At 38.9% G+C, this 25,042-nt stretch overlaps 3 protein-coding genes and 2 pseudogenes across 5 annotated transcripts in view; 4 read left to right on the top strand and 1 right to left on the bottom strand.

Annotated features, from left to right (window-relative positions):
• Positions 1-6,901, top strand: part of LOC149034718 (dnaJ homolog subfamily C member 7-like) — a 13,937-nt gene extending 7,036 nt beyond the window's left edge. Inside the window, exons 5-7 of the mRNA XM_089193792.1 lie at positions 158-225; positions 4,450-4,979; positions 6,898-6,901. Coding sequence (XP_089049918.1) covers positions 158-225; positions 4,450-4,979; positions 6,898-6,901 — 602 coding nt within the window. The remainder of the gene's footprint in view (positions 1-157; positions 226-4,449; positions 4,980-6,897) is intronic.
• The window catches only part of LOC149034710 (supervillin-like), a 122,275-nt gene that overhangs the window by 60,838 nt on the left and 36,395 nt on the right, over positions 1-25,042 (bottom strand). The window lies entirely within an intron of this gene.
• On the top strand, positions 6,365-8,476 carry LOC149034717 (tetratricopeptide repeat protein 28-like). Its single transcript, XM_089194377.1, has one exon. The coding sequence runs from the start codon at positions 6,933-6,935 to the stop codon at positions 8,301-8,303; it is 1,371 nt and encodes a 456-aa protein (XP_089050503.1). The 5' UTR covers positions 6,365-6,932; the 3' UTR covers positions 8,304-8,476.
• Positions 18,407-19,240, top strand: LOC149034716 (uncharacterized; annotated as a pseudogene).
• LOC149034715 (uncharacterized) lies at positions 21,858-22,683 on the top strand (annotated as a pseudogene).

The following is a 25,042-nucleotide window of genomic DNA, read 5'->3' as shown; positions in this document are numbered from 1 at the left end:
ACCTAATAGGGCCTGTTTATTCTTTTCCATTCAGTTTTTTGTTTTGTTTTGTTTTGTCTTTTTTTCTTCTGGTCTGTAGTGCTTTCAATGGTTTCAGGTTCTTATTTCAGAATTGAGCTACAGAAATAATATGCTTTTTTTATGTTGTTGCCTACAGGAGCCACTGCTTGTGTTGAACTGAAGAGATTTGAAGAAGCAATCACTTGGTGTGATAAGGGACAAGCCGTATCCTTTGAAGGAATCTTTCATTTTTAACCAGGGTATAATGGAAAAAGTTTCCATAATTTGATGTTTCCAGGGAGAAAATACAAAGAATTAATTATGATGGGAACTTGTCAGCTCATATACTTTAAGTGTGTTTGATTGAAAAACATAGGAGAAGTTATTACCTCATGACTTATTAATGAAATTACTCCTTTTAGCCAATTTGACTTACACTATAAACTGTAGTTTTATGAAAATTCCATGAATTTCGTGTGAAAAACCCATGAAGATCATTTCATGGCCCATGAATACTGCAAAATGAAATTTCATGGGGTTATTTTTAGCCATGAATTTTCCATGAATTAGGGGAATTTTTTTCATGACCCATGAATTTCTTCAAAGTCAATTTTTATAACCCATTGATTTGCCATGAAAGTCACCAGAATTAATTTCATGACCCATGAATTTCTTTATATGCCTACTTTCATGACCCATGAATTTCTTTAAAGTCTACTTTCATGACCCATTAGTTTCCCCAGAAAGTCATCAGAATGAATTTCATGCCCATGAATTGCAATCAAACAGCATTTCATGGGCTAACAATTTATTTGTTTTGGGAGAACAAAATTAATGGGCCATGAATATTTCCTGAAATCTGTTGCCCAAGAATTTCATTGACGAATCCATAGGCCATTAAAAGTGGTATTAATGAGTTCATCACAGTCACTGATTTGTCAACGAGCTGACTTTCATGATCCGTGGAACTGACTTATTATAAATTTATCCACTGATGGAATTTTGGTGTACAGCGCGAAAACTGTCGAATGAAAATGTCCCTAAACATCTTAAGTGGCCTTTGTTAACGTAAAATGTACAGGAAATCACAAAACAATGACTAAAAACAATGGATCTTCAATTTGCTCCTTTGTTGAGACAAATGGGGCTGGAGGCAATGACCCAGATGTTTGATCCTCACTTTGATTTTTTGGGGCCTTTTTGCCTTCGCCATGCCTGGACGACTTTGTTGAATTTTTTCTGCCTCACTGCTGGCTTTGATTGTTAGCCATGACTCTGGAAACCTGTTCAAGGCCTTCTCTTACATTCCTACGGCTGAGGAATCTTCTAGGGCTTTTCCAGTAAGGCACCTGCAGAGTACAGATGCTTAAGTTGTACAGCAATGGTACGCATTGCATCTACACGAAATGTGGAACAAAACAATGACAAATCAATCACTTTGTCACCTCAATTTGGAACTTTGAATAGTGTGCAAATGTAACCTGAAAAAAATTCTATTTTTACCTCGTTCATAGAGTCGCCGGTTAACAGAGTCAGGCCATCTTCTCAGTCGGGATGAAACGTTACCTTCATGTATTCATTGAGATCGTCTTCTACAACATCGTTGTTGATTTCGTGATCGCTTTCACAGGAATCACTGTCGATGTCAGCTCTGACTTTCTTGGACTCTGATGTCCTGTCGGTTGTTACTTGCTTCGAATTCCAAATACCGAACAGCTTTTTGTGCTTCTTTATTTTGTAAGATTACAGACGCAGCAACGAAACCTCTTCGGAGTCATTTCGTAACGTCGAACACGATAACCTGTGAGGTCACTATGTGACCGCTGACCTATGATGGCTGCGATGACCTAAGGTCACCACGTGAAAGTACACGTGATTTACGAAGAAGTGGCGGTTTTTTTCGTACCTCGAACGGAATGGTTCCATTCCAATTGCATTTCTCGTAGTGTTTGTGTAGCAGTCTCTTTTTTTCCAGATCAACGCAATGGACCGTCTGAAAAGTTTTTTCAAAGAGGTTTCCTCAAGATGAAGTTATCGATATGCATTACAATGTGAAGGGGTAAGTTCAAGCTTGGTCATCTTATTACGCGTAAACATCGGAGCGCGCACACTAACTATTGATTTAACTTGAAAATTTTATTCTGTGATCATCTGGCGAAACATCACAAGAGTTTGTATGGAAATACTTACGACCGTTCTTAGGAATAAAAAATACAGTCAAATTCTGAATACGAAATACCTCACCTCACTTCCACAGTGCGTCGCTTAATATCTGACGGCTTCATGTTGAAAAGAACCTGTTTTGGCGAGTTATCCATTTCTAGGTTTACTACGTACATAAGAAAGGCTCTTAGATAACTGATGATGTGCTCCCTTTATTTTGCAAACAGTGAAGAGTGTTGGTCTACAAAACTGATGAAAGGAAATGCAAACTTGCTAAAGCAGCCTATCTTGGTCCAAATGATGATGAAGATGCAAATAGTAATGATAACCGAAAGAAGGATGGCACATTCAGGTGGCCAAAACAGAGAGACACTGACATAGTCAGCCATAGGTATATCTTCACACATGCAAGAGTGCCGAAAGTTGGTAATTGTTTTGTTGTTAGTTACCTTGAGAGTATTGATCACAAGTGTAAAACATATCAAGAAATTTACATGAATGCTGTTACATAAATAGACATTACAATAACTGTCCATAACATTTTACACATGATTTTAGACGAAGGAAATGATATTTGAAGTTTAGACAAAAATACATCAAACCAGTGAGTATATTTTCAATAATTTCGTCCAAATATTTTTCACATCAAATTTATTTATAATATACCTTCAAAATAGTTTAAATAAACAGAAATATAGGAGCAGAATCTGTCTCCACAAGGAAAATCAGTGATATCAAAATAGAGCTAAAAATCATTAACATCTTAATTTTATGCAGAAAATTTCATACCAACTTTTTTTATTTAAGAAAGTGTAAACTGAATTATCACAATTTTGGAATCCTAAAGTAATATTTATATACAGCTGGTGAAACAAAATAAACTATCAGAGAATCCAGACTTCTGGTCATGTCTTTCATGTGTGTGTGCTTGTACAACAGGACCAAGAAGTTTCACAGATAGGTTAGTTCTTCAGTGTATAATTTAAGTGATAGTGTATGTATTACAGTTGTGGTGTGCTGCAAGCTATACACTGTAGTACAGTCTTTGGTACAAGAAAAGTGAAGAATTTTTAATTCCAAATTCATAGGGTTTCCAAAGAATTTTCATGGTGCTTGTATATTCCTAACAACCCCATGAAAACTAACTGGCAATTAACTTTCATGTGCCATGAAAAAACCATGTAGAGGCCATGAAAATTCAAGGAAAATTTTCATGGTCTATGAATTTTTTACATATTCACAGGATATTCATGGGTCATGATTTGTTGCTACCCATTAAAAACTAGTGAACTTTGACACCATGAAATTTTGGGCTTGAAATTCATGGGTTTCTCAGTACCTTTGAAAAGGCCATGAAATGCCATTTTCATGGGTATTTCATGGCTTCTAGGTCACTTTACCCAATATTTCATGGGTCGTGAATATGGAAATTTTTACAGGTTTTTCATGGGATTTTTCCGGTTCTTTTTCATGGCACTGAGACCACGAAAATGTCATTGATTTAACCATGAAAATCCTGTGAAAAATCTGTGAATTTACAATGAATTATTTCACAAGATTTTCATGGGTTTTGAGTTCATAGTGTTAGTTCTACTATCCATGCCAATAACTGGTACATTAGTTTAGATAACCCTTTAATTCCCAGACCAAATTGTAATTATCCTTACTGTCAACCATACAATTCTTGTAATGTAATGTTAGTGCATAGAATTCAGGGTTGGATCAACTAATTATCCTCAAATTGATATATTTTTCTTTACTATCAACACTTACCTGCTGATATTGTATTGCTATTGAAAGGAGAAATTCTCTTTTGGTCACTCATGGGAGTTAAAGGGTTAAAAGACTAATATTCATCCAGTTTATACATAGTATGTGGGTAGATGATCTCTCTAAAAAAAGCCAGTACAAAAAGCTTGGTAATGTTTACATATCTTATGCAGATTTTCTTGCCATCAACCTTTTTCCACTACTTAGAAACTCGGAAACTTTCGTTGTGCTTTACTATGAACAAATAAAAATTTTAAAGACATGTATTTGTGTTGTAGACTAATTTCTTCTTCCACTGCTGTAAAACATTTGTCTGATGTTAAAGCTGTATTAATTAAAAAATTGAGCAAGTGCTACTCAGTTTTTATCATAAGAAGGTCACCCTTAGTCATTGCTCTTGTTCAGAAGCTTGGGAACCAAGCACGCAAATGTTAAATTTGGACTATTACATATCAATATGATCAGAAACATAATCTTTTTTGTTTTTCCACATTTTTAACCCTTAACATAAAAAAGATTGACAAAAACAATAGGATCTTGTTGTCATTAAGACTTCAGTCTGTCAGTGAAGTGGGAGATAACTCCATGGAGGAAAAAGATCCTATTAGTCATGACCTTGGTAGTGCAAGTTCAGGTGATGTCAAGAAAGTCGTAGACCTCTATAATCCGGGAGGAGAAGCCATAGAGTACCTCAACCTATATCTTAAAAAGGCTAAAGAAGTAGGAGACAAGCATGGGGAGGGTAACACTTATGGCAATCTTGGCAATGCTTATGGCCGTCTGGGTGATTTCAAAAAAGCCATAGAGTACCACAACCTACACCTTAAAATAGCTAAAGAAGTAGGAGACAAGCATGGGGAAGGTGGTGCTTATGGCAGTCTCGGCAATGCTTATCGCCGTCTGGGTGATTTCAAAAAAGCCATAGAGTACCACAACCTACGCATTAAAATAGCTAAAGAAGTAGGAGACAAGCATGGGGAGGGTAGTGCTTATGGCAATCTTGGCAATGCTTATGGCCGTCTGAGTGATGTCAAGAAGGCCATAGAGTACCAAAACCTACATCTTAAAATAGCTAAAGAAGTAGGAGACAAGCATGGGGAGGCTAATGCTTATGGCAATCTTGGCAATGCTTATTTTAGTCTGGGTGATTTGAAAAAAGCCATGGAGTACCACAACCTACATCTTAAAAGAGCTAAAGAAATAGGAGGCAAGCATGGGGAGGGTAACACTTATGGCAATCTTGGCAAAGCTTATGGCCGTCTGGGTGATTTCAAAAAAGCCATAGAGTACCACAACCTACACCTTAAAATAGCTAAAGAAGTAGGAGACAAGCATGGGGAAGGTGGTGCTTATGGCAGTCTCGGCAATGCTTATCGCCGTCTGGGTGATTTCAAAAAAGCCATAGAGTACCACAACCTACGCATTAAAATAGCTAAAGAAGTAGGAGACAAGCATGGGGAGGGTAGTGCTTATGGCAATCTTGGCAATGCTTATGGCCGTCTGAGTGATGTCAAGAAGGCCATAGAGTACCAAAACCTACATCTTAAAATAGCTAAAGAAGTAGGAGACAAGCATGGGGAGGCTAATGCTTATGGCAATCTTGGCAATGCTTATTTTAGTCTGGGTGATTTGAAAAAAGCCATGGAGTACCACAACCTACATCTTAAAAGAGCTAAAGAAATAGGAGACAAGCATGGGGAGGGTAGTGCTTATGGCAATCTTGGCAATGCTTATAACCGTCTGGGTGATTTGAAAAAAGCCATAGAGTACCACAACGTACATCTTAAAATAGCTAAAGAAATAGGAGACAACCATGGGGAGGGTGGTGCTTATGGCAATCTTGGCAATGCTTATTTTAGTCTGGGTGATTTGAAAAAAGCCATAGAGTACCACAACCTACATCTTAAAATAGCTAAAGAAGTAGGAGACAAGCATGGGGAGGGTAGTGCTTATGGCAATTTTGGCAATGCTTATCAGAGTCTGAGTGATTTCAAAAAAGCCATAGAGTATCACAACCTAGATCTTAAAATAGCTAAAGAAGTAGGAGACAAGCATGGGGAGGGTAACACTTGTGGCAATCTTGGCAATGCTTATTTTAGTCTGGGTGATTTCAAAAAAGCCATCGAGTACCACAACCTACATCTTAAAATAGCTAAAGAAGTAGGAGACAAGCATGGGGAGGGTAGTGCTTATGGCAATCTTGGCAATGCTTATAGCCGTCTGGGTGATTTCAAAAAAGCCATAGAGTACCACAACCTACATTTTCAAATAGCTAAAGAAGTAGGAGACAAACATGGGGAGGGTGGTGCTTATGGCAATCTTGGTAATGCTTATGGCCGTCTGGGTGATTTAAAAAAAGCCATAGAGTACCACAACCTACATCTTAAAATAGCTAAAGAAGTAGGAGACAAGCTTGGGGAGGCTACCACAACCTACATCTTAAAATAGCTAAAGAAGTAAGAGATAAGCGTGGGGAGGGTGGTGCTTATAGCAATCTTGGCAATGCTTATTTTAGTCTGGGTGATTTCAAAAAAGCCATAGCGTACCACAACCTAGATCTTAAAATAGCTAAAGAAGTAGGAGACAAGCATGGGGAGGGTGTTGCTTATGGCAATCTTGGCAATGCTTATTTTAGTCTGGGTGATTTCAAAAAAGCCATAGAGTACCACAACCTAGATCTTAAATAGCTAAAGAAGTAGGAGACAGGCATGGGGAGGGTGGTGCTTATGGCAATCTTGGCAATGCTTATCGCCGTCTGAGTGATTTCAAAAAAGCCATAGAGTACCACGACCTAAATCTTAAAATAGCTAAAGAAGTAGGAGACAAATGCTTGGAGGCAATGGCCTACTATTCAGTAGGATACGTTTTTGAGTTGCAAGGTGGACTGCCAAAAGCCGTTGAACTAGTTGAACCAAGCTAGCATAAACTTATTCAATCTCTTGAGAGTACTTTTAAAATCTAAAGATGAGTGGAAAGTATATTTTCGAAATCAGCATCAAATGGCGTATACGAGTTTGTGGAGAGTTCTCGTAGAACAAGGTAATGTAGATGAAGCCTTATTTGTTGCTGAGAAAGGACGAGCTCAAGCTCTGACCGACCTCATGGAATCCAGTTTTTGTGGTGGAACAAGTCAGCACAAGGGAGAAGATGAAGATTGCGTTGTTTTAAAAAACGTTCCATCAAACACTGTCTTTCAGGCAGTGGACGAGGCTAACGTCAATCTTTGGGTTGTGTCCGAAGGAAAACAAGTTCAGTTAAGACAAAGTAAACTCAAAGGTTTTGTTTCAGAGAATAGTGGATCTAGCCAGTCCTTTGAGTCGTTCATGCTCGGTGTTTATACACAACTTGGTGTTCGTTCTAATGTGAGATGCGAGAATCGATCTTTAGATGCTTTGAGGGAGGGCCGTTCAAAAGTGGATGAGAAAACCAAAGAAGCCGACCCTCAACCTCACATCCAACAAGACGGATGCTTGAGCACTTTGTATGATATCGTTATGAAGCCAGTGGCTGACCTGATTGAAGGGGATGAGCTACTCATTATTCCTGATGGACCCCTGTGGATCGCTCCTTACGCTGCATTGAAGGATGGTAATTCTAAATACCTGTGTGAATCGTTCACAATCCGAGTCGCTCCATCGTTAGCAAGTCTTAGACTCATTGCCGATTGCCCAGATGATTATCACAAAAGCAGTGGTGCCTTACTTGTAGGAGATCCGTGGGTATCTGAGGTTACTAACAGTGAGGGAGAAAAAGTCCTCGAGCAGCTTCCGTGTGCGAAAGAAGAAGTACAAATGATCGGAAAAATTCTAAATATCACGCCAATCACTGGCAGACAAGCCACGAAACGTGAGGTGTTGAAAAGACTCAGTTCCGTTTCCCTTGTTCACTTTGCAGCACACGGATGTCCGGAAACTGGCGAAATTGCTCTTACACCTGACCTAGACCGAATATCTAGTGTGCCTACGGAGAAGGAGGATTACATTTTAACGATTCGAGATGTGTTGAATGTTCAACTTCGCACCAAACTTGTTGTGCTCAGTTGCTGCCACAGTGGTCGGGGCGAGATCAAGGCCGAAGGTGTGGTTGGCATTGCGCGCGCTTTTATGGGGGCTGGTGCTCGGTCTGTTGTGGTGTCCCTGTGGGCGATTGATGACGAGGCTACTCTCCAGTTCATGAAATGCTTTTATCAACACCTTGCAGAAGGTAAACCTACAAGCAAGTCACTGAACCTGGCCATGAAAAGCCTCAGAGAATCAGATGAGTTCCACGACATCAAATACTGGGCGCCCTTTTTGCTGATTGGAGATGACCTCACGTTTGACCTGATGGCAAAGGAAAGAGAAAATATGAATAGAAAATCAAATAAATGAGAAAATGTTTTTTTTCATCTCAAAAGAATGAAGTAGGAACTTGGAAGGTTTCAATGTTTCTCTATTTTAAACAATTTTTGGCTATTTTTCTTTCCTTTTTATTTTTTTGTTAAATGGAACTTGAGATGTGCAACTTTACTATGGTGAAGAAATAAACCAGTCTATTTCATTATATTTTGATCAGTGGAATTATCATTCTTTGTTACCTTAACAAATTTAAATGCTTGCGAAGAGAACGAAATGCAACAAGGCCTCTGTTATGAACGAGGTTTCCATTTCCACCAACATGTCACTCAGCTCTGTTCCTGTATTACAATCAGTTGTATGGTAAATAATGTAAAGTTTATTTCTTTTACCCAACCTGGGGCTTTTCCACCGGATTTTAATTACCTTTATGCTCTAAGCTTTTGATAAGCAAAGAAACAATTCGTCATTTGCAAAAGTTGGCGAATTTTTATTTCCAAAACTTTGTTTGAATATGTGAATTGATCTTAGACGGTTTTCTACATCATAAATTACTTTGTTACAATTTACCTTCATCTTTACAAAAAAATTGATTACCATTTCCAACTCAATCCATTTTAATGCAATCTAGTTCTGTCAGTGCCAAGATTGCCATTCTAAGCTTAATTTGAAGAAGTAAACATCAGAGATGATGTTATTAAATTTACTAACCATATGTTAGAGACATTACACCTACTTTTAGGGGTGTAGCCAGCCTTTAGTCCCGTAGGCCCGGCTTACAATTGTTTTCTGCTTGCTTGACTTTTACTAAAAGATAATATGACTCTTGCAAATGTTGAAACAAAAACTGAAATTTGTGAGGGAAGAGGCTTACATTTAGTCAAAAAGCTGGCTACAACCCTGTTATCAATCAAACGAGTCTGGCCAATTTTTGTCCGTTTTACCAAACACTTCTCCGTTCGTTTTAAAGAACGACGACAGAGAGGCTGAAAATTGTCCATGTAATCTAAACTAGGAAAGAGGGACGCAGAGTTCACTATAATTAAAGTTTCCATAGATATGACTTTTAATGTATGTGACATGGAATTTGTTGTTTCTAGCAGGAAAATATTTACGCTTATAAATGAGAGAAGCAGTTAACGTAAGCCATTTAGTCCTCAATGGGAATTATATTGGTGAAAAGGCTCATTATTTAATGTAAACCTAATGCGTAATTGAAAACGTTCAGGGCTTCAGGATAAAACTTCTAATTGTTGAATATCACTTGAAATTTTTTCATCGCTTTAAATTTACCTCAGCATGGTTTGAAGATGTCTGATAATATCTTTGTTAGGTTTAAGAATTTATAATTTGGTATTTTTGTAATTAGAACCCGTTATGTGGTCAAAAGTTTTAAGATATACTGTATCATTGCTGTTTTAGAAGAAAGCTTTGTAAAATCAATCTTAGTTTTGCAAATTATTGTAACTACCATTGGTAAATGCTGGTATAAAATGTAATAGTTATCCTCACACATGGTTGAATATAATGTAACTAGGATTTTAAAGACATGCTTGGACAGTTTCAACTAAGCATGGTTTGTATAATATCAGTGTATTTCGTGTGAAGTGTTTTGAAGCTATTTTTAATTTAACTTGAAGAGAATTGTTCATTTACCTTAGTTTATATTAATTAACTCATGAACTCCCAAGTTCTGAAGAAAAATTCTCCCAACTGATAAGATTGAAGCGTAGATCTGACTTGGAGTCTCCAGAACACGAGTGTTTGTGGCTATGGTTACGCCCTCATCGTCTACCACGCCCACTATCTGGTATTATATGTGGGGTGGTGTATTTTCCTGTGGCCTCTGCGCAAGTGCAGCGAGATCGCACAATGTACATCATAGAAACACTAGACTCCGTAAAGACTTCTTATCCAGACTGTGGTGTAGTGTTATTAGGCGATTTTAACACCCAGGACATCTCAGACATGTTAGCCAATCATAACCTAAAACAAGTAGTTATCAGACCCACCCGGGGCAATAGCATACTAGACCTTATTTTAACGGATTTTAGTGAATACTATAGCGAACCAATTGTCAGCGCGCAATTAGGGTCTTCGGACCATGGCTCTGTTCACTGGAATCCGCTTTCAATGAACCAACTAAACCCGCTGTGCGTTGAAAAGAAAAGGATCCCGATGCGTCGCTTTCCTCAGTCGGCAATAAGCGCTTTTGGGAGGTGGGCGTGTTCACACCGTTGGTTCAGTGATTTAGAAGTAGACGGTGACTCACCATCAGTTGACTCTCTCACTGACTCATTTACTAAGGATCTTTCATCAGCCAGCGATATCTACTTTCCGTCCAAATACGTGAAGATTCATCCAATGGACAAGCCTTGGATGTCACCTGAGATTAAGGCTCTCATATTAGAGCGCCAACGCGCCTATCTAAATGGCCCGGAGGAGAAATGGCGTCGCCTTAGAAATAAGGTCAGAGAGGTTATCACCCGCCGGAAATGCGAGTTCTATAAAAACAAAGTTAATAACCTCAAGAGCACTGACCCGAGGAAATGGTGGAGTATGGTGAATAAGCTTGCAGGGAAGGCTAGCCGCCCTAACGAACTCAGTTATACTGACGAGGAAGGCAGAATTATCTCTGGCGCGACTCTCGCATCACGCCTTAATGAGTTTTTTGTATCTGTAATATCTGACATTAAGCCACTTGATACAAGTGCACTGCCCTGCTACTTACCATCCCCTCAACCGCCCGTGATCGAGACACAAAGGGTCTACAAAAAGCTACTTGCCATCAGCGCCTTTAAGGCCCCTGGGCCTGATGGGATTCCGACTCGTATTTGGAAAGAATATGCTGCTGAGCTCGCTGAGCCGATCACGCGAATATTCAACACCTCTATTGCATCAGGCTCCTTCCCTACTGCATGGAAAGACTCTAATGTCACACCGGTACCCAAGGTTACGCCCATAACCGGTAGGGAAGATTTAAGACCTATCTCCCTAACAGCAATCGCCTCTAAAGTCCTGGAGGATTTCGTAGTTGAATGGCTAATTGAGGATGTTGTGCACCTCATCGATTTCAGCCAATTCGGCTGCCTCAAAGGAACTTCAACCATCTATTGCCTGTTGGATATGATGCACAACTGGTTGTCCTCTATTGACAAACCAGGTATGTTCTTAAGGGCCTGCTTCCTGGATTTTAGTAAGGCTTTTGACCATATTGACCACACTATCTTAGTCAATAAACTCATCCACCTTGGGGTCCGTGGTTTTATTATCCGATGGATTTGCAGTTTTCTTTATGGCCGTCGCCAAGCTGTTAAGATTAAGAACATTGTATCCCCTTGGTTGCCCGTGCACGCTGGAGTCCCGCAGGGCACTAAGCTTGGCCCCATCCTGTTCCTCCTGATGATTAACGATCTCGCGATTGAAACTCCATTACTATCGAGCCACTGGAAATATGTAGATGACCTAACAATATCCGAGGTCATCCCATCAGGCGGTACATCGTCCCTTCAGAAAGATCTTGACGCCATTGCACAGTGGTCGTCGCGCAATAATATGAACCTCAACCCAAAGAAGTGCAAGGAACTTGTGATTTGTTCGCTTAAAACACGGCCAGATCTTGGCCCTTTGTGCGTCAATGGACGTCCCATAGAACGGGTCTCCTCACACAAGGTCCTTGGAGTCACTATCAGCGACACTCTTGGGTGGAATGAGCACGTGCGTGAGATTGTCTCCAAAGCCTCAAAACGTCTTTACATCTTAAGAGTGCTCAAGCGGTCCGGAATTCCACCCGAAGACCTTATTAACATATTTTATGCCTTGGTACGATCGGTCCTCGAATACGCCTGCGTCACTTGGTCTACTAGCCTACCAATTTACCTCAAGGACATGATCGAAAGAGTTCAGAAAAGAGCTCTGCGTATATTATTTCCGGCGCTGAGCTACAAAGACGCCATTGTGGCTGCAAACTCCACTCGCTTAAATGTGAGAAGAGACGAACTCTGCAAGAAAGTTTGGGACGGTATCTGTGTGCCTGGGTCACGGCTGTACCACCTTATTCCACCAAAGCGCGCCGATTGCCACGTTTATGAGTTGCGCAACAAAAACCATGTATCACTCTTTAAATGCCGGACCGAAAGATGTAAAAAATCTTTCTTTCCAACAATGGCGTCTAACACCCAGTCCTTGTAGTCAAGCAAACCTAAGCGTTTTTTCATTGGTATATAACTACTGACTCTTGTAATTCCCAGTCCCTTTAGACTCTTAATTTTGAAGTCAAATGTAAGATTTTCGTACTTTTTAAATATTTAAAGTATGCTTGTAAATTCACATGTATTTCACCACTTGGGTGCTATTTTTGAATACTACTTTTAATAAACCTTCTTCATCAACTTCTTCATCATTGTGTTTCTCTTTGCAGCCGCTTGTTCCGAGAATGTAATGTAACATAACGTTTCTAGAAAAAGATTATCCTCCAGTTTGGATTTTCTCTAATTTTTATTGACACCATGTTTGTAGGTGTATTAATACTGTGAGGAGAATTTAAATTATGATCAGTCTTGAGAGTAAATGAGTTCATTTTAGTGTCTCCGTTTAGCGCGTATTTTACTTAATGCCTTGAACGATTTAATGCAGTTTCTATTCTTATTTTTTTTACTTCTCTGTGTAAGAGAAATATACAGTGTATAAAAAACAAAAACTGCGTTAATTTACATTGTCTGTCTCCATATTCTTAGGTTGCACGTAAGATGTAGAGAAAGCAGATACTATGGGGACTTCAATGCTTGTTTTGACCCGCCCGCCAAGTTGATAATGTGTGCAGCTAACAGTGTACTAACATTCCATGTTTCAACCCCCCGCCCACTTAACAAAAGCGCGTCATCTCTTCGATTGTATCTCTTTCACTGTCTATCGTTCTCCGTATTGCCTCACTGTTTTGAACGCCGACGGACGTGTTCATACTGTTACATGTGTGCGCCTTTTTTTATCTTTTTCCTCACACAAGTTTTTACACCTTTTCACATTTGCGCATCCCTTTTTTTTTTCTCCTTCCTCTGGTTCCTTCCTTTTTTTTTTCATCGCAATTTTCCTTTATTCCCATCTTTACGCGCACCTCTTTTATCACCCTCAACTTTTTTCTTCTACGCCCTTCATAGAACGCGACTATCTCCTTGTCTGTTTCAGTTTTCATTCGTCTCAATATTCGCGCAACGTCTGGCTTCTTACAACTCATATACCTCGTTACTCCTCCATAGTAGTTGTGATCATCTTCATTATGTCCACTTTAGGACGGTGTCCTCTTAAAGTCATCTCTAGTAAAATCTCAGTTTTCCTTTCGATTGATTCCTAGTCCACAGGGTGCCAGTGCTTGCTCTCCTCAGTCCTCTCATCATAATAGCAGTCATAAAGCGGAAGAGCTCCCTCCAAGTCTCGGCGACATAATCGGTGCATTTAGTCGGAAACGAGTCCCTCGATGTCCAAATTAAGGCCTCTTCTATCATCTGATTGGGAATGGGTCTAACTCTCGCTCAGGGTCTACCTACAATGCGAATCCAAGATGGCGGCAGGCCAATCCACAGCCGGACTCTACTGAGTCGGTAGCCGCCATCTCGGATGTAGACGCAGAGAAGACCCTGAGGAAGAGTTTTGACAAAACAATAATTAAGAAAGGATAAGTTACAATAGTGCTTAGAGAGATAGTCGATGACAACTTGAGAGATTCATTATGAGCAAACACATTCAGTCGATTATTAAACTCCATGTCTCCTCGAATACGCACTCCTATATGCCCCTCTTCCCCGTCCCTATACATCCCTGTGCTGCAAGTTTTATCATCATACAGCACAATACAACATTATACCCCTGAGTAGCACTGTAAATCCGTAAAATGCAGTAACTAGACAACACTTCACAACAATATGTACCCCTAGATAGCACTATGCTTCCCTCTACTGAATTTTAAATCACCATACAGCGCTATATAAACATTTGCTCCAATTTGGCGCCAAAATAAGTGCAAATATTTGTCCGCGGTCAATTTCTCGAATTTTCTGTTCCAAGATGCGGAAACTGTGAGCTTCGAGGAACAGATAATATCCAAGGACAAATATCCGTACATATTTTCGCGCAAAAGAGACGCTATTGCGTTTTTTATCCTTCAAATATTTTGCAACGCACGTGAAAAATGTTAATGAACAGCTTACTGAATTGAATACTCGATGAAAACCTCTGCGTCATTTAAAGAAAACACAGCATTTTCCAGCGCAGTCATGACTCGTCTGACGTGAAGATACAGAGATCGAGAGTTGATTACGGCTTCCAGTTGCAAACTCGTAAAGGCGGGAAATATGTCTTGAATTCTTGGGTTGGACTCAAAAAGTCTGAAACAAATCATTCATGATCATCGTTATCAATTTTGAATAATATAAATTCGATTCACGTTTACTTTGGATAATAAATTTTACTCCCATTTTGCCAGTTTTTCAAAGAAATCAAGACACTGAGCAATACCCACAACAAGACACAGCTACAGTGTTGCGAATCTCCATCCACATCAGTAGAACTATGCTATCACGAAGGTAGTGCGCATGCGTTTACATTTGAAAGTCAGTGTTGCGCAAAATAATGACGCGATTGGTAAGAAAACTGGCAAAACACGCAGCAGCGCTGGTTCTTTCGCGTTTGCGCACGAAAAGGCTCGAGAAAACGTTTTCACTGTCTTTTAAACTGTTGATTGTATTCATTTCACGGGTTCTTCTTTAAAACCGGAGCTCAGTTTTAAGCGACTTGTTTTAGTACTGCACTAGTTAAGATAACTTAACTTTTTATACAATAGGAAATAGACAAAGAACAGGTGGCACCTTTTAAATGACATTAAACACGTTATGATAAGTCTGCAAATTCTTTAGAGAACAATGGTCACCAACAATTCATAAACATCAGTCGCACTTGCGAAATTTTATGCGCTATATTTGAGTGTTTTTCATTTGTAAAACTCATTTCTATTTATACGATGACTAACCCTCTTTCTCACAAATGTGAAAATTATTTTGAACCTGCTCAGCTCAGAGGTGATTTAGACAGTAAAAATAATGTCAGCAAATATAAACAGCTACTGATCCTTTTTGTAAACTTGTAAATAATTGTTCTCAGTTACTCAGAAATTCTCTTTTTTCTTTCTCATTTTTCAAATGACATATATTAATGTTTGAATGTTAAATCTGGGGAAGAAATTTTCCTGCAAAAAATTTGGGCTCCAAAGACACAATGGTGACCTATTGACATGAAAAAGAAACAGAAAAAAATTACACTTGAAATATAGACCATTTAAGGTGAACGTCTTAAACGTTATAGAAAGCAAACAAATTGAGTTTGAAAGGTGCACGTATTTCGGCTGGTGAGCATAGTTGCATTTACTGCTCTAGTTCAGTTGAACAATTTATACAACTAGGTTTTTCAATGCTTACTCAATGGGATGTCTATCTCTAACGCTGTGTTTTATCGATACCATGGTCATCACCGACTGAACAACAAATTTTTAGTGTTTATTGACAGTTCAAATGAATTGTTTAGGAAATCATCCATTGAAATTGAGGTTTCGATCGTCTTTCAACTAAAATAGGGTAAAGAGTAAAATAGGTAAAAGATTAAAACGCAGAAGTTTTATCGACGAAGCTGCATCATGTGTCCCTCAAAGACAAAAATGAAAAAAAATCTATATATCCCATGATGTACCACTCCTTGCATCTCATTCTCACCAACATTTTAATTTATTTCCCTACGGGCGGGCCCCTTTCTTCTCCTAACGGCCTCCGGCCAAAAGTAATTTCGTAAAAAGACGCTTCAAACGGCCCATGAAGGCCGAAAAATATCACAAATCCGTCGATTACAATTTCTTTCAACTTAATTGAGATATTCAGACCAATATGTAATTTAGATATGCAATTTTCAGAGCTTTATTATAAATATATATGTCTGTATATATATATCATACCCCAAACTGCTCTGAAAGTTTGCTGCTGTCCTGTTGTATGGATTTGTTAATCTTAGCCTCTTTAACAGACAAGAGCAGATCGCAAAAGCGCAAACGAAACTTGAGCTCTTACCCAGGAGATGGCTAAGGAATATTGCTCTTATTTCTTTGAGGCAATGAGCCCTGCCAATCTACAATTAAATCTAGGGCATTATTTCCCCACCCCACCCGTTGTCGTAAAAACTAGCGGGGTAAATCTTTCCTGTTCCACATCAAGTACTCTTCTAGAATACTGGCGCTTCTTCTTGTTCTCATGTATTCGATAGACCTGAGGTTCCATGTTCCGGTACGAGTCGGTACTAGGGTAACAAACCCTCATGTCAAAGAATGCCGCACGTTGGCACTCCCAGAACCCACAGGCATAAATGTCTAGCCTCGTATCAGATGCTCTATTGGATCCTCTACTCAGCTATGCACCACTCCTAAAATTATAGGCGCAAAGCGTCTTGAGAAAAGTGATCTTTGTTTCCATTAGTTGACCCCTGGGTTGAGTAAGCCCCTAGGGTACCCATTCAAACTGAAACTGCGTATTTCAATTTTCGGAAAGAGTTAGAGATCATCGAAAAGCCTCATATCAGGGCAGTAAAAAACGTTGAATTTTCTCAGTTATCACCGTGATAAACGTACTTCTTCTAAGTATGTTTTATCTTGTTTATTCTGTGGTTTAGAGCATTTAATTTTAGCTCCACTGAATAATTATGCTTTTTGGTATTTCTATTTCTTTCTCTCTATGTGAACGACAGAGGAAATGGCTTTAACGAATTGTAAATAGCCTGTTCGTCGTCTGGTCAGAAATGCGCATAGCATAATATTCTTGTTTTCGTGTCTCAAGCGAAATTGTTAGTTAATTCTTTTATGTTTCCCTTGAACATATCAACGGGCTTAAATCCTGATAATTTAATTCCATTTTATATTTATTACTGAGACTGCTTGCTCTCTTTGTTACGCACTTGTTTAAACGCAACTAATTCAGTGTTTAAAATAATAAAAGGTGAGGTTGATTCAAAGGTTTTTGCGCATCCTCAATGCACATGTTTATTGTGCACAATCGTTGCAGTGAACGGCATTAAAATTGAAGAGCGCCTAACTCCAAGTGGCGCCAGACTATTCGCGTCAGTCAGGAGAATCTCAGGCGTGAGTCATCGTCTATTACTCTTGAGGTTGCCAGATGAATGCGGTCAATCTTTACAGGAGCGAATCAGAGCTCTAGCGATGAAACCATGAATTGCTCCTAACCTAACCTGAACTTATTAACAAGGATCTTTACATTCAATATTTCACTTAATTATATCATAAGTCGATGAAAAATATTTATATTTTCGCCGTAAACAGAAATGAAAAGAAGTATACCGACAGTTTCACTGTTAGCAGTAATTCAGGCAACAACTCAACGGACAAGCTGTTCAATTAGTTGATTTATGCATACGGTATTTCATTTTCGTCAAACGCTTAAACGTTAATTCATATGATCAAATTCCGCTCAAACAAAGTACACAAACCAACAAGGAAACTACTTTATATGGAACATTAACTCGAAAGTCTGGAAAAGAAAGGGAATCTAGTTTCAAAAAGGGTCTAAATATCTTGAAGTTTTCCTCTTAAGAAATGACAATTGGAAAATACAGCTAACTAATGATTAACACGGGTTCTCTTAGCTGCGGAGTATCACTGTGTTATTTCCTTCCCAAGAAGCTGAGACGTAATAAGGTTTGTCAAGAGATAACTCGCAGGAGAGCGAATGGAAGGTATGCTGAAAAATTATATCAGTATTAGGTAAAACTGTATTGATCATGCACGATTGTCTGTTGATCAAAGAAACCAATCACGAGTGCTACATACGTAAAAGCTGGTTTAGCTTACCGCGAAGGCACTTAAAGAGCGTGTTACTGTATTTACCATAACAGTTGTAATCTTTTAAGTTCTCAAGAATAAGAATTAGGGTAAAAAAAACTACCGTATATTCGGTTAAAAGTGATGGAGTCTTTCGACCGCTTAGGGGTGCAGCTGATATCAATGGGAAACTCTTTGTAATATTTTTCTTATATTTGTTTCATTACAGGGTCAACTTAATTTTATTTTATCCTAGCCAGGAGGTGTTGACATTGCCATGACAACTTTTATTGAGATACGCCGGCCACTGTTACAGGAATCAGCCGATTACTACTGGCACTTTTTTCCAGGACAAAGACAAAGAAATCCGTATCATGTAAAACTCTCAGCACTGGCTTTCAGTTTGTTGCTGCTATGGCAGCTAGTTGGAGCATTTTTGTACATAGTTCGTGATGTTGCTTGCTTCCGGGACAAATCCACTGCATATCAGTGCAAAACAGATGCGGCTTTCCCTTTTTCAGAGGATGTCACGATGGTGTGGCTGGCTTCGCTATGTATTTTCACCGCTATCTCTATAGTTACCCTTCAGAATGTTCCGCAGTTCCCCGGTTACAAGGCAATCTTACATCGGCTCAAATACGTTCCTTCATTTTGGACTTAAATAATCCTTTTGACCGTCGCCTTGTTTCGATATGTTAAGCTACTAATTTCTATCAAATCTTTGTCATCTTGGGTCGTAATTGTTTGCTTAATAGTAAGTTATATTCTCAGAACTTTCGTTGTGGGATTTTTAAATTACACCAGGTTAAACTCCCTAAAGCAGAAATATCCCATTTACATTTTTATTATATCTAAACTGACAGTGTTCTTGCTTTTCATTGTTACCTTTATCAATCTCATGGCTACCCTTTTGGCCCTGAGTGTGGAAATCCGCGAGATGCATAAAACAGATCGAGCTAAGAACTCGCTCGATTTGAATTTGGATACCGTAAACGAACTGCTGGAGGTCTTTGGTACAACCACTTTTAGTATTAAGTTAATGAAATTCTTTTGGGAAAAGTTTTTCATCAACGACAGGAACATTCTTTGTTTCCATATACCTTTGGAGTGAGAAAGACAGCGAAAATCGAGAGAGTTTCATTCTCGTCCTCAGAGCCACTCGTTTTCGCTTACTCTGATCACTTGACAAGCTCACTGAAATGATTGCAAAAAGTTTTGCCTTTTTTTTTTTTTTTTACAATTCCTGCTTCTTGTTGTTACGCTTTACCTCTTATGTAGATTAGTTTTTCAGCGATTCCATATCGTTTGAACTAAATGTTTTAAATTGTTTTTTTTCTAGTTAAATGTTCTAAATTTGTATAATTTATTACGTTGTTTTAATTGTTAATGTTGGAACAGTGCGACACATGAAAGACGCAGTGTGTATTTTGAACCACAAAGCCATAATTTCGTCACACTATACAGCAGAAGCTCTCCACTTCCGGTTTTCCGTGTCATGTACTTCAAGCTTGAGCCTCGGTTTTTCCAGTGAAAAAACAACTCCTAATATTAGGCAGCAACGCTGTCGGCAAGTTTGTAGTTTGGGTAGTTGTCTTGAGATTTCGCGTTCGATAATGCTTCTGTTAATTTTATTTGGACCTTACTAATCTTAATGAGAGCCTTTGAGACATTCCCAAAACGGACTGAGGTGGCAAGGTTGTAAAAAAAGGTTATAGAACAGTCAAAAGTCGCGTCCGTTTACCCGACAGGGTAAGACTTCACCAGGTTATGTAGGATCTTTATACATCGGGTAAATGCCTTTATTTTGAGCTTAAATGAACTCTTTTGACGGATTTTCTTTGATTTCTGGTGTTGTGAAAGTCTGCTACAACTACCGATGATTGCTAACTTAAATTTGAATACTTCGTTGTAGAGAAATGCCGTTTCGCGTTAGTATAAAAACGTACCTTAAAATGCTGAGGAATTGACAAAAATATGTTAGAAAAGTAACAGTATTTACGTAAAAAAAAAAAACAATAAAATAATAAAAACCAGGATTCAATAAAGGATGCAGAAGCAGCCATTCAGTCAAATCTAACTTTCCTCAAGGCAATTATGAGAAGTTAGGTATGTTAGCTGTGCTACAATAAAAAAGGGAATTCATCACTCCAAGGTAGATGATGTTAAATCTTGTCTCAATTGACTTTAATTCAGAGGTTGAGACCACCCTAATGTACATTTGAATCCAGCTCTTGACTGCTGTGCCATGACTTTCCATTATGATCAGAATATTATTTTGAGTTGGATGAAGAACTCAATGCTGAATGCAAAGAAAAATTTTTAGTTTCCTTTTGCTCATTGGGTGAGGTACTGGTGTCAGATATGTTTAGTCACTATCTCGCTGTTTTGAAAAGAAGTAAGGACTTAACTTAACTCAAAACTGTAAGAGGACTTTCCTCATTCGTCAAGTATAACTCAACTTCAAGTGCCATAATACATGTAATAATGATGTAACTTAAGAGACGGCATGAGTAAATCTTATTCTTGGTGAACTTCAAACCTTAGTTTGAGTCACTTCCAAGGAATCAATTATCAACTGATTGAGTAAATCAAATATGTTAACTCAAACTAAAGGGAAACTACCATTAGAATCAAATAAAATTTTTAACTTTGTATATAACCTAGTCCTAGAAAGATTAACCAAAAACATGTACCATTATAAAAATTAAAAAATGGGTTCCATTTTTCCGTTTTCGCATTCAGTAAGATAAAAATGGGGGTTCTGGCGCATTTTAATATCCACCTTGATTTTTAAGGCAACTCAGGAATTTAACCTTGAAATCAACCTTGATTTCAAAAAACAGTTCTTGCACATTTTTGAGACAACCATGATTTCAAAGACAACTTAAATCATTCACCTGTGAATAATCTTCACACCCTTTTCATAATGTTTCACTCGTGAGTTCTGAAGAGGATGTAATAATATCAACTTGAACGATCCTCTTGTCACGCCATCGTGGTGTTAATTGTTCGTTTGAAGATTTTCAAATATTAATGTTGTATCTTCTCGCAAAGAAGACGTGGCGTGCCTTGATTTGTTCTTCTGTCAAAATTGTCTTTGTAAATGAGAAGTTATCTCATTAATAGGTCAAGAAGATTCCATGATCTTTTAGGGAAAGTACGTTTTTTATTTGGGGGGGGGGTGGGTCGGGTTATTTTAGAAATTTTTTTTGCGAAAAAAGTCGTGGCGCTCCTACTTCCCAGAATAGATTAACGCATGACCCTTCACAAATACCTACACAAAACATCTGACCCTTCCCCCACCTCCTCCAAGACAAAAATAATCGAAAGTGAAAATAACTAACCGGAAGTGTTACTCACATAACGGCGTCTGCATAGACTTTCTGAAGAGGAAGCCGGTTAAGTCTCTTTCAACGTAAGAGTTAGATGCACACAACAGTAAAGTCATGAATGCGTGAGCTGTTGCTGTGGAGGTGTGTCTTCGAATTGACAACTCCTCAGCGCCACGGGGGTATATTTCAGCATTTGTGGTCGACCGACAAGAAATTCAAATTTTCTACAACCGTGGGTACTTGAAAGAGTATCTTGGAGTCACCAACAATCAAAAGAGATCTTTTTCGAGGCATGGGTATTTTTCCAAGCTAGAACAATTTGAGAGCCTCCATTTTGAGAGAGGAGAGCTTTATATGGAGTATAGGCGCATATCGAGTCAAGAGCGAAATGGCCAACTATGTAAATTTTGCGAGAAGGATGTGACTACCAGCGCGACACTTCCAACTCGACGATCATATCCCGACTATGGCAAGCTACTTAACTTCCATTATCTCTCTTGGAGTGCAACCCCCACCAATGGCCGTGAGCAGGACGACTTCCAGCCTCGAGCTCAGATTAAGCGATTGTTTGAGGAAAGTGAACTAGTCTGTGGGGACAGTGAGGCTATTAGAAAGTTTTCAGATAAATACATTGTCCTTGAAAAGCTTGTGGCAGAGTATGTTGAGCACCTTGCCGAGACAAAAATTGCGCAACGAGAAGAAAAAAGAGGAGACCAAAAGGGAGCGAATGGAACGGCTGAACCGGGAATACAATGACATTGACTGGGTTGGACTGTAAAACTCCGATAAGCTGTCTTCCTTGAGGGTGGACGAGCTATCCTCGTACTTTTCCCATCGCAAGATCACCTTCAAAGGGAAGAAAGCTGAAAAGGTCGCAACGATCAAAGCGCACATTGGCAGCTTGCTGTACGATTCGATGGAGTGTCAACAACCTCGGCAGCCGCCGCTAAAAAATGTGCAGCAACAAGTGACCTCATCACTTTGCGGCGTTGAAACTGACTCGCAAAGTGGTGTAGTAGATCGAGTTGTCGGTTCAAGTCCGAGTAGCTTAAGAGACGAATCGTCACCAGAGACTGAATTTATACCAGAACCCCGCGGGGAAACATTACCGCCGTCAAAATATGGACGAAGGCGGGCACGAGTCGAGAGAGACGATTATGTTAGTTGGGAGAAGGCAGTTTTTTTATATAATATTTCGACACCTGTAAATAATTTAGATTAATCTTGACTGGAAGCTTTACTTGTATATACAAGTTTAAGGTTTCTATACACTTCTTGACTGGAAGCCTTACTTGTATATACAAGTTTAAGGTTTCTATACACTTCTTGACTGGAAGCGTTACTTGTATATACAAGTTTAAGGTTTCTATACACTTCTTGACTGGAAGCTTTACTTGTATATACAAGTTTAAGGTTTCTATACACTTCTTGACTGGAAGCTTTACTTGTATATACAAGTTTAAGGTTTCTATACACTTCGCGTGTTTGTTAACAAATAAGAGTCAACTAAGCGACATGGATAAATTTTTTCCTTGCCAAGAAAAACTGTGACCCCCCCCCCCGTTGCGAATAAAACAGGTTTGAGCCTCCCCAATTTGTAAAAAATTGACTGATGACCCTCCCCTCCGAAGCCCCGTCCCACCCCCCCATAAAAAACGTACTTTCCCTTAGAATCTCACGATCCAATGGAATGCTCCATTTGTTCTGATAGACATTAATAAGCTTATTCTCCTTTACATCTCCTTATTTCTTCCGATTTTCCGCACAGCAGCTGATCTTCGAAAGATCATCAGACTGAATACCTTCTCTGAACATGCTCGTCCTCTCATTCTCAGTCAAGAAGAGGTCCTCACAGAGCTTGAATAGATCATAACCATCAGTGTCCTGCGCGATTTCTCCCGCGAATTTCACAGTCAACCTGTCAACAAGAGCTCTTGCGACATTGTTCACGATATAAACGTGTGAAAAATAATGGCAATTATGACTTTAAAAGAGTTTCGTAAAATAAATACCTGCTTTAGAATTTATTTATTTTGAACGAGTGCGTGACACGATATCGGCAGACCGCGTGAGAACTCGTGGGAATGGAGGTGCTTCGTGACAAAAGTCACGCACTTTCGGTTTCAAGCTTGCACAGAGTTATGGGCTAGGGGACTCCCCCTTTCGTTTTCACAACGCGCAACTGAGATTCTTCGTTTTCTAGCAAAGGTTTCGACTCTCTCTTCGTACTTTCTCAGTCTTAGTGACTTTTTGTGAAACATTTCTATGGTGGATTGAGGAAGCAAGGTCGTAAAACAGTCAAACGTGCCTTCCATTTCCGCGACAGAGGTAAGAACGCATGGTTGTTTCAGATTTTTGAATGTAAGGTAAATACTTTTATTTCGCGTTTCTCAGTCAAAATTTTCTCCTTCAAATGCTCTTAATCTGTCCTAATTTTCTCTGATTTCCGGCAATGAAAGACGTTCCTGCTGTTAACTGACGAGGATTGCTAGCCTTTATTTGATTCTGGCGTGCATTAATTGTATTGCATGACGCTTAGTGTTACTTGTAAGCTAATTGAGCTGAGCTTACACGAATATGTTACAACTGTCGAATTCCCAAAAATTCTCAGCCAATACCTGGCATTTACCTCTAAAAAATAATTAATTTGGGAGAGTTACAAGAAATCTCCAAATTATCGATTCGATTTAGTGCAAGCGCTGATGATCGTAACACTTTCAGTTTCGTTTGTGTGTCATATGCATGTGGAACATGCACACCGGGAAGTGTTTTGCGCTAGCTTTCATGTCTGGATTATGTGTTAACTTAAATTGCTCCCGTATTTGAGATGCATTTAATCAAAAAGTGATAAACATTTCCAGCGTATTTCATGTGTTTATGTTCATTATTTTATATTTTGAAAGTAATTTTTTCTTTTTGGTAGACTGCTTTAAGATTGTCCTTCCAAACTGTACTGCTATACTGATTTCCTTGTTAAATATTGAGACAAGTTGATTTTTCTTCAAATGTCAGCTGGTGATTTAATGGAAGCGTCCTTTTAATGAACTGAATTCCAGTTTTAGGAATCCAATTTATCAGCTGGTAATGATTGATTGGTATCTGAGTAAAGTTTTACCTTTTGTCCTCTTTTAATCAATATATGATCAATCAATGATCACATTAAAACTGGTTTAGTTCTGCATGTGGCTGCACGCATCCAAGTATGTGTCTGCTGATAATTTATGTTATTACATGGCAAAGTAGGCTTGAAGGAAATAAAAGGTTCTGATTGGTTCTTATTTGGTCAGGATTTTGCCATACACAGTATCCTCGCACCATACAGACAATCACAGAGCATGTAAATTCAAAGCAAACTAGTTTAGTCCAAGTGATGTTAGTGCATGAAAATTACCTTGCTTTCTTGAGCTGTACTGGGGAATATTGGCACTATGCCATTTCTTTACTGCTGCAATCTTGGGCCAATATTCCCCAGTAAAGCCCTGGTGCTTAACTGGGTAGTTAGAAGTTAGAAATGGCTTTTGTAAAAATAATTTACACTGTACATGTATCTCTGGCTATTCTGAATTCCAGTACAATTGATT

The sequence above is a fragment of the Pocillopora damicornis genome, chromosome 14 (genome assembly GCF_964200805.1).
Source record: "Pocillopora damicornis chromosome 14, jaPocDami1.2, whole genome shotgun sequence".
In the NCBI taxonomy this organism is placed as follows: domain Eukaryota; kingdom Metazoa; phylum Cnidaria; class Anthozoa; order Scleractinia; family Pocilloporidae; genus Pocillopora; species Pocillopora damicornis.
This window is presented reverse-complemented; position numbering and strand designations above follow the sequence as displayed.

Excerpts from the sequence above, each read along its gene's own strand:
- LOC149034717 (XM_089194377.1), top strand. The coding sequence starts at position 6,933 with ATGGCGTATACGAGTTTGTGGAGAGTTCTCGTAGAACAAGGTAATGTA.